Here is a 16397-nt window from a genome sequence, read left to right as displayed (position 1 = left end):
CTAAGGAAATCTGTAGAGAAATTCTTTGGGTTCTTCGTTTTAAGAATCACTATATTCCAGTTCTATATGGATTCTTTGTTCTGCCAATTCTTGAAGGTCATCGTTGATATGGCTCTCACCAGATACCTGCAGTAACTCCTCAAGATCCTGCTCGTCTACATCTCCTAGTGCTGCTGTATTGATTAGGTTGACAATTTGATCAACCTAATGATACAGCAATAGGTTCTTCTCGTTGAGAATTCTTGGATACCTTCAGCCATAACTTCTTCCATGCAGTTATCAGTTAATTCTTGCCAAGCAAAGTCAATATTGCCTATGGCATCATGATGTTATATTTTTTCCAAAATTGCACCAAACATAGATTTAAGGAAAGTACAGTGCTATGATGAATTGCAACCATTTGCTGATTGGCTCATATTTGGGAATAGTCATATTATATCTGAATCAATGAAATTCTGTGATAATTTGAATCAATGTAAATTTTGAGCTTATTTTTTAGGCTTTGAGCAGACTGTGTTATATTGAATCAGCGTTAATCGAGGCAACATTAAACGAGGTCTTACTGTAATTAATTGGATATAAATAAAACATAAAAAGCATTAGTATAACTAATTAAAATTACACTGCTTTTAGCATAATATCTTAATCATTTCCTTAGTAATATGCATCATAAATATAACTATCATATTTTCTTGGAAAATTTCTTAGTATTCAATATAAAGTGGTATTTATATTTAGCCTATCAATTAGATTAAATAAAATTTTGAATTTAGTCTTTTTAGAACAGTTTTCAAACCAAGGATGAAGTTTTTTTATACAAGGGCAATTCAACTTCTGTCTGGAATTTCAGTAATGGCAGTGGAAATGTACGTGTTACTTAGTCCCAAGCTATGATTTTTTCTCTATGTACTTGCCTGTATATGCTGACACTTCTCCCATAATTTTGCCAACTATGCCTGCAGAACAGGAGTATTTTGGCTGGTGCTGAAACATAGTGCTGCACATGGTAGAGTTGATTAACAGATTTGGTAGGAAAATTTTGAATCACTTGACCCCATCATTCAAATTATAACTAGATTGCCCTGTGAAGGAAGTTTTGGAAGACAACAATTCACCCAGAACACTGAAGTCAGAGAGTTCATCATGCAGTGGTTCTGCAGAGAGTATCATACATTGACATCAACCAAATGATTTCTACACTGCATGTATAGCATCATTACTAAAGCAATGGAGAAGTATCAGCATATGGACAGAAAGTACCTAGAGAAATAAACATAAATCAGTATTAGTTAACTTTTCTTCCAGAATATTCCAAATTATGAAAATATATTAATTTAATAAGAGACGGCATCTAATGCCTACCTCTAGTACCAAGTTATGTACTTAATTATTAATATTTAATAAGCCAAGCAATTGCCAAAAATCTGGCAATCATTTGGCTTATTAAAAAAATATCTGGCTTTTTAGATATTTATATATACATAATAAGTATACTATTTAACACACACAATTCAATCACCATTATTGAAATTCTGGACAAAAATTAAATCATTTTGGTAGAAATAATAATTGCTATTAAAATAAAGATATTATTAATAATAATCTTCAAAAACAAATTACATTTATGAACCATTATGTGAGATTTGAAATATTTTTGATGTAATTCTTATATAAATACATTTAGACTGACATTTTTTCAGTCTTTTCAATTGCAATGATAAAACATGAATATATATATATAATATATATACTGTATATGTAAATATTAGATAATTAAAAATGATATAAATAAAATTAGCTCATTGTGAAAATCATAACTTTTATGTTTACTGTAAGATTTGACATTAATTAGACTTTATTTTTGTTATGAATATAATATTAAAATACTAGATGAAAGAAACTTTAAAATGCTTGGATCAAAAATATCTCAGAATTAAACATAACAAAATAAAATAATTCTAAAATTTCAACTAAAAATACTGTTTAAAAATAATTATATATGAAATTTTACATTTTTAATTTAATGTTAAAATTCAATGTTTGTAAAGCTTGAAGTCATTAAATTTATTTGATTATTATCAGCTCTAAAAAATTATTTAAAAAAATCATCTATAACAAAACAAAACCAAGATTATTATATATCAAAGCATTAATAATATATTAATTTAAATGAATACATATAAATATAAACTGCTTAGAAAATGAAAAGATTTAATAAAATCAAATACCTTGAAGTGCAATTTCTAGACCATCACTAACAACAACTTCTAATTCTGTCAATTCTTTAGGACTCTTTTTATCTTTCATTGGAACTTGACCATCTACCAAAATTTCAGTCCCAGGTGGTAAATCTTCCATATCTTCTCTAATTTCAGTTGTTTGATCAGCTATTTGATTTCTAGCTTTAGCTCTCACTGCCTAAATAATTTTCTTAAATTAATATATCAGTATGAAAAGAAAGTAAAAAAAAAAAATATATATATATATATATATATATATATATATAAACACATAAATTTATTTATTAATCTTAAAAACTTATTAAATGAAGTATTATGCTCAATCCCATGTAAATGCTAACCATTTCTACAGAAATAAGAACACCTATCCATTTCTTTGGTTGTCTACTACTGACTCTAAGGTTTGTTTAAAAATTCAAATATTCTTAAACAAACCTTAAGTTTACTCCTTTTATTTTTTCAATTAAATTCTAATTTCTTGTCATTCTTTTGTATTAGGAACAACACAGACAGCATAAGATTTTATATTCCTGTTTGTATCTATATGGGTGACTTATGTAGCACAAAGCAGCAAAAATTTGTGTGTGCAGCCAAGCAGCAGCTGAGAGTGCAAGATATGTGAAAATATTTTTTCCTCCACCTCAAAAAGTGGAAGAAAAAATTTTTATTATAATATAATATATAATATCTATACAATTTCTTGGATAGGTATTATAGTTTCAATCATTCTTACCACATATGTATCAGGTGTTCTGGTTTTGTTGTAATGTCAGAGAGGTGTTGTTTCTCTGAGACTATTGCTATAAACTTCTTAACTGAAGAGAGCTTAAATTTGATAAAGCCAAAATGTATTTTGATAATTTATAAAAGAGAATGTTGTTAAATAAAGGCATTTTTTTTATTGTCTACAATTTGTTTTATTTCCCTCAGATAGACAATGGCAATTGATGCATATTATGACAATTTACATATATTTAATATGGAAATCAATAATTTAAAATATTTATTAGCCACCCTGTAAATATAAGGCAACTTTATTATTTGTCTTATTTATTCTATATTACATAATAACTCTTTGAAGCTGTTTACTCTTATCATAAACCCAGTATCCCAAGTATTCAGAAATATTTAAAATACTTTGTATTTGAAATATAATAAGTCAAATAAGAAGAAAAACAAAACTACAGTAGAGAGTCGTTTATCCGAACACCAGTTATCCGAAACGTCGGTTATCTGAATGCTTTCCAGTCAGACTGTCGTGTTGAATCGAACTTTTTTGATACTAGATTTACTTCTAAAGTATAATTTTTAAGTTTTTATATTTTTCAATATATTTATTTTGTCAGTACAAAATAAAGAAATAATTTTTAACGATACAATAGCCTCGATTATTATTATAAAAATTTTTGTTAGGCTTAAAATCGACAAAAATTCAACACAAAGCAACACGCGACAGAGAAAAATTTCAACATTGGACAGGTTAATATATTTTTTCGTACATAATCGGTTATTCGAAAAATCAGTTATCCGAATAACCCCAGTTCCCAATTGATTTGGATAAACAACTCTCTACTGTACTACAATTATAGCAGTCACCATTTTATTAATTGATAAAACATTTTTCAGGACTTCTCCATCCCGGTGTCAGTTGATAAAGTTTGAACAAGAAAATATTTATAAGTTTCCATTGATTATTCTTGAGGAATTTGAATTTTTAAGCAGTTTTTTTAAAAATTTGATACAATGCTTTATTTGAGTTATTTTGGTTTGTTTCATACTCTGTTTGCTTACTCTATATTAATACATTAGTAAATATACTTCTTTTAAGAAATCAAATATCTAAATTAAATACTTTTTAGGATATTTGGCCTCCATTATCAAAATATCAAAAAAGCTGAAAATGTCATTTAAACTTCAAACCAGTCTGGAAGGTATTTCATTTTTTTATGGTCTGTTATTTTTTAATTTCAAAAACACTTCTACAAAGAATTTAGAATTTGATATAACTGCCAGGACTAAAACTGTATATTAATTTTGCAAATTACAGTAAAGTCAACATTTTATTAGAGGTTGCTCATCTGCCTCACTATGCAAAATGTTACAAGACTTTCTTCCAGTGACACACAAATAAAAAATATAATATACATTTGATATAACTGTCCAGACTACAATTGTAAGACTGTTATTTTCTGGAGGTGTGAGAAAGGACATCAAAAGACTCATTATTGTATAGTCTTAAACTTATATATAATGTACATACTGGATAACTATTAATATGAATAAAACACACCTTTAATAATCCAGCAAATAAATATTAGCAACATAAAAACGTTCTATTTACGTTCTATTTTGGTGTTCTATTTTATGTTAATTGAGGAGGATCGTTAAAAACGGTCAAAAACGTTTTTATATTGCTAATATTTATTTGCTGGATTATTAAAAATGTGTTTTATTCAATAGTCTTAAACTGTATAAGAATTTAAAAGTTTTTGAAATTAAAAGAATTAGTTCCAGATTGGTTTGAAGATTATTCAACAATCTTAACTCTGGAATTAATTAATAATTCATTCTGGAATTCTAAAAAAATCAATCACTCTACAAAGTTTATAAAGATTCTTGACTTCTTGAAAAAGACATATTGCTTTTTAAATATTGATTTGCTTCATTTATCTTAAAATTTGTTATCTTAAATTGAATTAAACATTTATATTATTCTGTAGCTATTCTATTATTATTAAAATATTTTTGTGTTATTGTATTACATTACATTTTTTTTTTTTTTTTTTGACTTTTGAATTAACATACAAATTTGAATTTCAAGATTCTGTATCTGTCAGACATTTAAAATATTCTTAAATAAAACTTATACTTGTATATAAAATAAATTAAGAATAACACCCATTAAAAAATGCTTTTATTAATAATTTTTTTCATGATTGGAGGAGTAAAAATAATGGGAGTAGTACTGCCCCCATCTTAGACATCACTACAATGCATTTATACACATGATTAAATTATACATTTGGTTATGTTTATTGTGTTTCAGATGGGCCATCCTCTAAAACATCATTAAAATGCATCATTATCAGATTTAAGTATGTCTTCAATGTTTCAACATTCTATCTTAATTAGAAATGGATAAAATTTGAATACATGATACAAAAGCAAGTTGAATAAATGCATACATAAACTCAAAGCCCAATGTTAACAATCAAAGCCAAAATATTGCTGTAGTGAATCAGGATATTTTTCGACAACTATTAATAATTATTAATATTAATTATTAATAGTAGCTGCCATCTCTTACTAAATTTAATAAGAGATGGTGCCTAATGCCTATATCTAGTACCAAATTACTTAGAATTTAGTTATTAATAGTAGCTGACAAATAGCCTTCATTATGGCAATCATTTGGCTTTGATTAAATAAAAGCATTTAATAAATATGTTTGAAAACTTTTTCTCTTCAGAAGAGTATTTTTTGAAACACAGAAGATCCAAATATTTGAATAGAGTGCTTTTAAAATACTGATATAGAATACATTAAGATTAATTCTGTGTTATCTTCAGTAATGTATTCCATATTTTGAAAAACAAAAAAACTAAATAAATTATACAAATTTTTTCCTTCAACATTATGGAAGTTATTTATGAATTTTTAAATACTTTAATTTTTGAAATGTCTTTTTAATTAATATTTTCTCGTGTATGAAAATAAATCTGAATAAATAATTTTTTAATAAAAAAAAGTAATGTTAAATAACACTATTATTTATTCTTCTTCGAAATGACAATTATAAAATGAGTAATTATTTATTGTGACATTGTCACAATGCCAGGCTGCAATTTTTTGTCTTAATGCATTTAAGTTTAGTAGTGTCTTGCCCCTGTACATCATACTTTTCCTATTAACAATGAAGTTATGCCAGTCATGTAACTACAGGGTTCCTACTCCAATTTTTATTTTGAATTCCATGACTTTCTCTGACCAACTTTGTCCAAATTCCCTGACTCTCACATTTCTTACAGTATGGAATATTGACATAATAAAACAGCATTTTACTTACTGTGAACATTGAGTACATCTATCCCTCTTTTACACAGTTGATATGTTCCAAAGACTGTGCCAAAAAGTATAGTATATACATCCTGTAGAAAAATGTTTGATAGGATCCACAACTTCAATATAATGAAAAAATAAGCAATTTACAAATGAAACATGAGCTTTTTTATTTTATCATCATTTATCATTATTATTTGTATGTAAATCTAGTAAACACAAGGTAGCATAAAATCAACAGTGTTCTCTGATATACAAATAGTATTGTACTGTGCTTAAAATATTTTGGAAAAATTTTAATCAATGTAACATTATCAAGAGTATTGCAGATTCAAATTTACAATAAAACTTTTTAAAATCTCAAAATGTTTAAAATTTAAGAATGCTGATTGATCTGGCAGTATATTATATTAGGGACTGTTTAATTCCTGGAGTTTAGCAATGCTCTTGTCGGTGTTGCATTTTATAATAATTATTCACATAAACAATTAATGTTAGTTTTAAAGGTGACCTGCACTGTCAGTAAAATAAAACCTTTGTATTAACTGTCAAAATGTTAAAACAAAATTTTTAAAAAGTTAAACAATTTGATGTGATTTAAACTTTTGATTTTGAGTGATTTTTAAATATATTCTTACAATACAATACAACAATAAGTAAGACTTATTACATGTATAAAATTAAAATCAATTCATTGTATGTGATTGTGCAAGGTTCAGCACTAAGCACCCTAGAAAAATTTTCAGTGTGTTTGGAAGATGGTTTCAATGATATCAGATAAGGAAAGCAGTTCAGCACATAAGAAAGACACAAAAATTTTATAAAAGATGGATTTTTACATCTAGTGGTGTCCTCTAATACTAAAAATGTTTCGATAGAAAAACAGATTCTGCTATATTCATAATAAAGGTTGCAGTATTACTTCTTGTTGACTGCAGATGGCTACACTTGGTCAGCCATATTCCACAAACGAAATCAACAAGGCAGCTAAGAAGACAAATTCCCTGACTTTTTGACAATTTTCAACAAATTCCTTGACTTTCCAGGTGCATAGGAACCCTGTATCTAACTCTATTCAGGAGAAAAGTTTTGAATTGAAATGACATGACTTCTGGTCCAAAGCAGAAGTTCATATATAGTTAACTGGGCCCTCTTGCCCCTAAGCTTTCCATATCTGGTCTTGACTTTCATCTATCTAATACCATTCTTGAGATTAAGGAAGGACAGATAGATACATTATGACAGTGGAAATTTATAGGTCTACAGTTTTTTAAAATTGCAGCCAAATTAGTTTTATAAATATTTCAATATAATAATAATAACTATTAATAATTATTATTGCCTTATTGTCCTTATTTCAATACTTATTATATTTGTCAACTTGAACATAAATTAATAAGACTGTTAAACTGGTGTAAGTATTATTGCAAAATTGAACAAAAGTTCTCAAAGAAAACAGACTTTCTTTATTGAGCCTCCTGTACACATACTTTTGTTTACAACTGTGTTTTGGGCTATCACGCCTCTCTTCAGCAGGGTTACAATGGCTAGTAGTTTCTTTAATTTGTATTGGGTTGTTAAGAAAGTAATTTCGTTTTTTTCATAGAAAAATAAATGCAATATTCTTATAATACATAAATATTTTATTGAATTATATATTGACCATTTTGGTCAAATACATCTTGTCATTGTTTCTGGTAGTAGCATGATTTCACATTCATAAAAGTTTTGATCGTTGTTTACAAAAAACTGATTCAAGTGATTTTTGACATCGTCATTTCAAGTAAATGTCTTACAGTTAAAAATAATTTGTATAGACTGGAACAAGTAATAATCTGAGTGTACCCGATCTGGCAAATATGGTTGGTGTGATAACACATCCCATCTAAGCTATAACAGTTTCTGACGAGTTACCAAACTTGTGTGAAATTTGGCATTATCATGGTAAAACACTACACTTTGTTTGTTGATCATTTCTGACCTTTTCTGTTTGATGATATTACTCAATTTGTTTACTCGATGGCAGTACACTTTCAAATCAATTGTTAAATTGTCTGGTAAAAGCTCAAAAACAAATTTCTTTAAAATCCCACCATAGAGAGCATCTCTCAGGAATAACATGTGGAACCCATATATCGAGCTTTGAAACGAAACCAATTTGTTTTAAGTAATAATAAATGGTTCAATTTAATAGATTTAATCTCTCAGTGATTTCACGTGTCGTTATACGGCAGATAGCTTCAATCAGTACCTTTATTTTGTTTTCATTGGCTTCAAATGGCCATCCAGAATGTGGTGTATCTTCAATATTAAAATTGCCAGAATGCAATTTTGTAAACCAGTTTTAGCACTGTCTTTCTCTCAACACATCTTCTCCAAACATGTACCACAATTTTTTTCTTGTTTGAACAGCAACTTGATTTTTTAGTTTTAAAAAAGCAAAATATGCCGAAAAAAACAATTGTACAGAATCAAACAAAATTTTTTACAAATATGCCTTAAAATGTCAGCTGTTGAAGTATATAATGAAAATGTGGTTTAAAATAAAATTGGCTGGTAAAAATACATCTAATTCCTCTAGTAATAAAAAAACGAAATTACTTTCTGAACAACCCAATAATTTTTAAACTTAATATTAAAAGTCAGAATTAGATTATTTATCTTCTTTATATCATGCTTTTGTAGGTTTCTGCATATACTTACTGGTAGGCTCAGAGTTGGTAGTCTTATTTGTTCTTTTTTACAAAAAAGAATTTAAAAAAAATAAAAAGTAAAAAAAAAAACAAATAAGACTACAAAAGCATGATATAAAGAAGATAAATAATCTAGTTCTGACTTCTAATATTAAGTTTTAAAATTACAAATTAAAGAAACTACTAGCCATTGTAACCCTGCTGAAGAAGGGCATGATAGCCCAAAACACAGTTGTAAACAAAAGTATGTGTACAGAAGGCTCAATAAAAAAAGTCTGTTTTCTTTGTATGCTAAATTTTGCAATAATACTTACACCAGTTTAACCGTCCTATTAATAATTTATGTCCAAGTTGACAAATATAATAAATAACTATTAATCTTTCTTTTTTTTTATAGAATTATACAAATGTTATTGATGATGTCTGTATAATAAACATTTAAAATTTTATAAAAAATGCCGATTATAGGTTTTTAAACAAACTAATTCAGAGAAAGTTAATAACAATATCCATATTCACAATAAAATCAGAATTTACTAATAAATAATTCAAAATAAATTTAATAATTTAACTTTTAATGCTTAATTGAATTACCTTTACTATAGCCAAAAAGAATCCTTTGATCCAATTAAAAAATCTAGAAAATCGCTCAAATGCTTCAGCTAATTTTTTTGTATCTGCACTGTCTGAAGGAGCTTGGGACAGGTTAGAGGCACCAAATGAAGACAGCAACAAGGCAAGAAAAAGATTCAGCACCTGTTATACAATTCATAATATATAATAAAGAATTAAATTAAAATTTATTTAAATTGTGAGTTGTTTTTTTATTTTTTAAATTAATTTTATTATAATTTTTATTTTAGAAATTTTTATATGAAATAATTGAATTAACTAACATACCACAAGATTGCCAATAACAACAGTGGCCATAAAGAAAGGAATACAGGGCCAGCCTGAAACCCACATGCAATCCCACATTGATTCAATCCATTCACCACAAAGGACACGAAAAACAATCATAAAAGAATGCATGAAATCTTTAAAATTCCACCGAGGCATTTCTCCATCTGGAAACCTAAACAATTTTTAAATTTTCTATAAATTTTATTATTTACAAAACATAATTAATACTTCAAAGTCATTCTTACTTGTGAACTTCTTCAAAATAATTCTTTCCAAACAACTGCATTCCCATAACAGCAAAAATAAATATGATGATACCTAATACAAATGTCAAATTTCCTAATGCACCAACAGTTTTACCCATAATTGAAATTAAAAGATTAAGAGTGGGCCAAGATTTAGCTAATTTGAATACTCGAAGCTACAAAAAAAATTTAAAAATTCTATTATTTTACATAGATTTTATTACATATTTTATGATTACTTATTTATATTTCTAAATATTCAGAATTTAATAGATTTAATTAATGATTACATAAACATCTGAACCACTCAATAATATAGTTTATATGTAATTTATGAAGTTTAAAAATAAATGAAACTTTTATAAGTACACCACTCTTCAACATAAAATTTATAAATAAGAAATAAAAGGAATTTACAGTTTTCAAAATTTTAATCAAATAATTTCGTAAGTTTTTCTTATAATGTCAACAATAAAAATTAAAAATTACAATCATTATCCAATTAATGTTGTTTCATTACAGCATACAGAAATAGCTCTCATTATTTTTTACAATTTATATGATTTTTAATATAAAAATATTTTCATACACCTTATTTGGCTTGGAAAAACTGAACTAAAAGCCCCCCCTTTTTTTTTAACCAAAATTCTCTGTAAAGAAGGAATAAAATTAAGTTAATATTTTATTTATTGGTATCAGTTTATTGTTCATTCTGTTTAAGTCCTATTTGTTGCAAAAAAATAAAAGTTAATGAAAATAGCTTTGTCATTTATTATTTTATTGTTCAAACTATTGTCATAATCAGATTAAAATTAAAATATCACTAATGTTATTGCATATAATATTAATATTATATTGTTGCCATTTATACATTATACTGTATATTACTTACCTAAATACAAATAAGCACATTATTTTCAGATATAATAAAAATTATATCTGAATTATAATGATCAATATTTTATTGAAGCAAATTTTACATTATAATTCACACTTTTTGTCATTTTAAATAAATGACTGAAACAAAATAAAACAAAAAATAAAAATAATTAATAAAAAAAAAATATATATAGATATTGGAGATAATTAAAGACAGAATACATGAATATTAATTAAGAATATTAATTTTTAAAATGGCCAAAATAAAATTATGTTTTGATTAAATTATATGATAATATTAAGCAATTAGAAAGAAATTATATATTTTGTCATCGTTTAAACTCTTGATCTTTATAATAATTTTTACATTATTGAATGCAAAGTTTAAATGATCTACAAACCAAATTCTAAAAATGTGTTATTGCCAAAATAAATTTAAAAATATAGAAAATGTTTACTTAACTGAAGAATCTTTTCAACTAATTAAGTTATTATGAATAAAATACAAAAATATCACATATATATGATAAAGCAAATTGTAATTCCAGACAATACATTTTCAATAAGGCTTTTAATATACCTGTAATATATAAAGTCACCAAACACACACACTTTTCCAGCAAATAATTTTAATTAAGACAAACATTTTGGCCTGATAGATAAACCTTTGTTGAGTTTTTAAATAGAGATTCAATTTTTGGAATAGTAGTAAATTATGGTTTTTAAAAAACCGACAAGATTTTTGATCATTAGAAAATTATGATAGAAATAAAATACATTTATATCAGTAATTATAATTGACTTGTAATTGTGACATCTTTGCTTATATTGTTATCTAATGTCAAATGGTGTATATTTATTATTCTTGGTCTCCCAAGCTGTTAAGTTTCAATGCATTAGAATAATGTTCTCTACCTTTTCTTTTATGTTTTTCATACCAATAACATATTTAAAAATTATCTTTGAGAGTAGTTTTAATCTCCTGTTAAAATTAAAATTCTATTTTCCAAATCAATTAACTAGTTGTACTCTTAAATTTTTAACAAAATTAAAGAGTACAACTTGTTCAGTATATATTTTGGAAATGTTCTCTCTATTCTACCCCTAAGTTTTTTATTCCGATTTTTATAAAATATTTTGAGTTTTCAAAATTTAAACGTTAATGTTATGAATGAAACATTTATTCACTTTTATTTCAAGAAGTCAAAGTTTCTAAACAGAACTGATTAATTGTTTCTTTAATTTAATTTAAAAATTGATGTAAATGATTTAACTTATTAATATAATGAAAAACTTTACATCTCTCTCTCTTTCTGTCTCATTTATTGATCTCCAGTCTCAATAATAGTTAAGTGAAACACCACTAAATTTTAAAACCAGAAACCACTAATACAGGTCTCATTTTTTAAACTGGAATTAGATAGTTACTTATGAATATTGAAAAAAATACCAAATTAAGATATTTTTATTTATAAACAGTTTATTATTAATTCTAATAAAAATTAATTCCTAATAAAAAAATAAATACTGTTATGAATAAAGAAAATTACAAACTATGATAAATTCTCCATAATGCTACTATACAAAATATAAATTTAATAATTTTTATTCTTATAAGAAATTTTTAAAAGTAATTGCTCTGGAAATTGGAGAGAATGCCACAAATAAAATTCACACTGCAAATTAGACTACAGTAAAAGTTTAATGAAACAAAAATATTTTCAACCTAAGTTTATAGATCATCTTCAATTGTATATTTGAAATTAGAACATTTTTGAAATGAACATTCAAAATACAAACAAAATAAATATAAAAATATAAAAAATACAATGAATATGAACATTTAAATACAATGAAAATTAAAAGTAAATGTAATTAACAATAAATAACAAAAATAAGTAATTAATAAACAATTAACAAGAATAGGAAATAAAATTTTATTAATTTCTTATTCTTTTATTATTAATTTAGTGTGATCAACTTTTCAGTTGGAACTTTTGTACACACCTGCAGTCACCTACCCTGTTCCTTACTTGTAAATAGGTCAATACTGGCTCAACATCAGAAAAATTTATAGTTATGTCTGCATTTCCATGTAATTCATTTACATTTTGATTCAGTAAAGTTTTGCTTTCTTACTATTTAATAAGTAACTTTCTTTCTCTGTCCATGAATAAAAAAATAAGTATACAAACCAAAAGAAATTAGTGTGAACTAATACAAAATTAAGTATTTTGATATTCAACAACAAAAATAAAAAAGGAGAAAATATAACAAAAATACTAACTCTTAATTATTTTATCTCGTTATTTGCTTAATTAAACATACATTTCATGCACAGAAATGCTTATTTTGTACAAGATACGCTTCCATTCAACTCTATGCCCTCAATACGATGTAACATCAAAAATGCCAAATTATGCTCATTACTCCAAAACTTTTACAAAGCCATATAAACCCATTTTATATGGCTTTAATTCTGGATTATCAATTCAGGCCAATTCTGGATTTGATAATCCAGAATTGGCCTGAGGAAGAGCCCAGGAGGGGCAGTGAAAACATTCGCCATTTCGAAAAATAGTTCGCACCGGTTATCGGTTTTAGAAGGTATTTAATTTTTTTCTGTTTAAACCCATTTTTTAGACATTACCTAAAGATATAAAGAAATGTTTGGAGAAACATATATTTGCACGAACTTTCAGGCCTTACTTATAACATAGCTGGAAATGTTAAAATTTATCATCAAATCATATTCTAACCTATATATTAGTTTCCACTGTTATATAATCTATTTCATTGTTCTATTGAATAATCAATAAATACAGTATATTTTCCAATCATATTACTTTCACTATTTCCACAAAATTACAGTAAGAGGCCTAGTGAACATCCTTGCTCCAAAATTTCTGAGTGCTCTCTAATGGAACATACAAAATAAAAACAAATAAGTACAGTATTATCTTAAAGTAAGGTAATGTAACTTTTGGAATCTGGTTGTTAATCACTTCTTGCCTTGTCCTCTTGAGATGAGAATGCATATGTGATCTGCACTGTTTGTTCATTGTCATTCTGTAAGAAATCTTTTAACTGTTCATTTATTAGAAAACTGATCCATGGAAGGTTTCACCAAATCTCAAGAAATATTATAATTTAGAGAGTTCTGTCACCAGGCACCCTGGGTAGTGATATACTGTAAAATTAAAGGAGGACCCTTATAAATCTTCCTTAAAATATTGCTTCCTTAAGCAGACTGCTGCTCTAAAGACTGCTGCTGACATAGTGCATTTTTTAAATTAATTGTTATTTAAACAAATTGCTCTACTATCTACTGTTCTTTTAACAAGAGTTCTACTATAGTAAAACATAATAGAGAAAATCTGGTGCATAGAAGAGTGCTCTCTTGAGCAAAGTACTTCCTTATCCAATGCTCTCCTAAGTGAATTCGACCATAATATTTTTAAAGATACAAATTGAATATAGCACTGATAAACAATTACAAACTCTATTATTTCTAATGCTTTGTCTGTGATAGCAGATTTGTACAGAATATTTGTTGAGAGTTAATAAAATTTTACTAAATACTGAACCTGTTACCGGTGTAATTTGCGTGAAAAAAATCTTCTTTCCACAAACGTTTTCGAGCTTTCCAAATAGCTCTTCTTCAGGTAGAGAAAAAATTCCGACGAAACACTTCGAAAAAGGAACGTAGACATTTAAATAAAAAACCGAATCTAAAAATAGAACGCAGATGTTTAAACAAAAATATGGAACTCGCATAACAAACAAACATTAAGGTGGTCATGCGCATTCGTGCGCTGATGTTGGTATTTATAGATCGTTGTTTATGAGGGCCTGCCACGCTATAGAAAGATTAATCTCATCCTTCCGATTTATACATGTGGTCCGGTGGTTAGCCTTACAGATGGATATAGCTTCCCGCCATTTTAGTTGCTCCAGGTGGGGCGTAGTGTCGATGATGTCAGCTTTGTCGAACTCCGGTTCTATATCGGGATCAGATGCAAAGGTGGTTAGGGCCGTGGTGTACCGCCCGTGCCGAAGGTCCGCTTGATGTTCTTGCACTCTGGTATTTAAAGATCGCTTGGTTGAGCCGATATATACAAGGCTCTCGTTACATCTGTTATCTTTCAGCGGGATAGAGTACACGCCAGGAAGCCTGCCACGAACTGGACTGCCTTTACCATTTCTGAGGATGTCGTAGATTGTCGGGCATCTTCTATAGGCTATTTGTAATTGTATATTTGTATATCGCTTTAACATATGGGTTAAAGGTGACTGGGAGGCGTGTACGTTCATCCTGGCCAGTGTTGGTCTTCGTGCGCGTAGTGGGTGCGTATTGTGAGCGTTGAAGTCGCTCAATTAGACGGTGTGTTAGACCATGGTAACCGTGCTTGGCTGCTATCCTCTTGATATAATTCAATTCGGTGTTGAAGGCTTGCGTGGTGGATGAGTGGGTAAAGGGCTACCCATATACCATCGATAACCCAGTTGAGCTCATCCACCTCCTTCGGGCTGTATGTTCGACGCCGCAGTATATTACCGTGCTAGACTTTAAATCTATGTACCCATCGGTGGAGCTCCCTCCAGCTTTTTGCTCCCTTAGGGACCTTTTGCTTAATTTGACTCAAGAACAAGCATTACACCACCAAGTCATTGAATTAGCCCATCTGATCTGTTATAATTCTATCTTTGCGTTCGACGGAGAAGTCTACAAACAAAAAAGAGGAGTCCCCATGGGTAGCCCAGTATCCGGGAACCTATGCGAAATAGTCGTTAGGCAACTGGAACGAAAAATACTTCCGCTGTTTCTCCCGAACATCTTACTCTATAAGAGGTATGTGGACGACATCCTCATCATGTGGAAGACAATACCTGACATCTCAAATTTCGTACAAACCGTTAACGATAATCCCTACGGCCTAACGCTGGAAATGGAACAATCTAGCAATACTGAGGTCCATTTTTTGGATATAAACATTAAAGTAGAAGGATCCGCCATCGTCACGTCGGTATACCGTAAACCTTATGCCGACTCTATATACATACCGGTGGGTTCATCTGACCCATTCACCTACAAGGCTGCAGCATTTAATACTTTGATTAAAAGGGCCTTTTCCCACTCGTCCACCACGCAAGCCCTCAACACCGAATTGAATTATATCAAGAGGATAGCAGCCAAGCACGGTTACCATGGTCTAACACACCGTCTAATTGAGCGACTTCAACGCTCACAATACGCACCCACTACGCGCACGAAGACCAACACTGGCCAGGATGAACGTACACGCCTCCCAGTCACCTTTAACCCATATGTTAAAGCGATATAGCGAGATCGCTGAAAACAACAATTACAAATAGCC

General features: G+C 28.2%; 1 protein-coding gene across 1 annotated transcript in view; it reads right to left on the bottom strand.

The window, feature by feature from the left end:
• Window positions 1–16397, bottom strand: part of LOC136985578 (sodium channel protein para-like) — a 324996-nt gene that overhangs the window by 90427 nt on the left and 218172 nt on the right. Inside the window, 4 exon segments of the mRNA XM_067282895.1 lie at window positions 2229–2418; window positions 9587–9748; window positions 9893–10067; window positions 10141–10316. Coding sequence (XP_067138996.1) covers window positions 2229–2418; window positions 9587–9748; window positions 9893–10067; window positions 10141–10316 — 703 coding nt within the window.

Source organism: Centruroides vittatus, unplaced genomic scaffold, assembly GCF_030686945.1.
Source record: "Centruroides vittatus isolate TY-2023 unplaced genomic scaffold, ASM3068694v2 contig_971, whole genome shotgun sequence".
NCBI classification, from domain to species: Eukaryota; Metazoa; Arthropoda; class Arachnida; order Scorpiones; family Buthidae; genus Centruroides; species Centruroides vittatus.
Note: the sequence above shows the minus strand (reverse complement) of the source record. Positions and strands in the feature narration are given on the sequence as shown.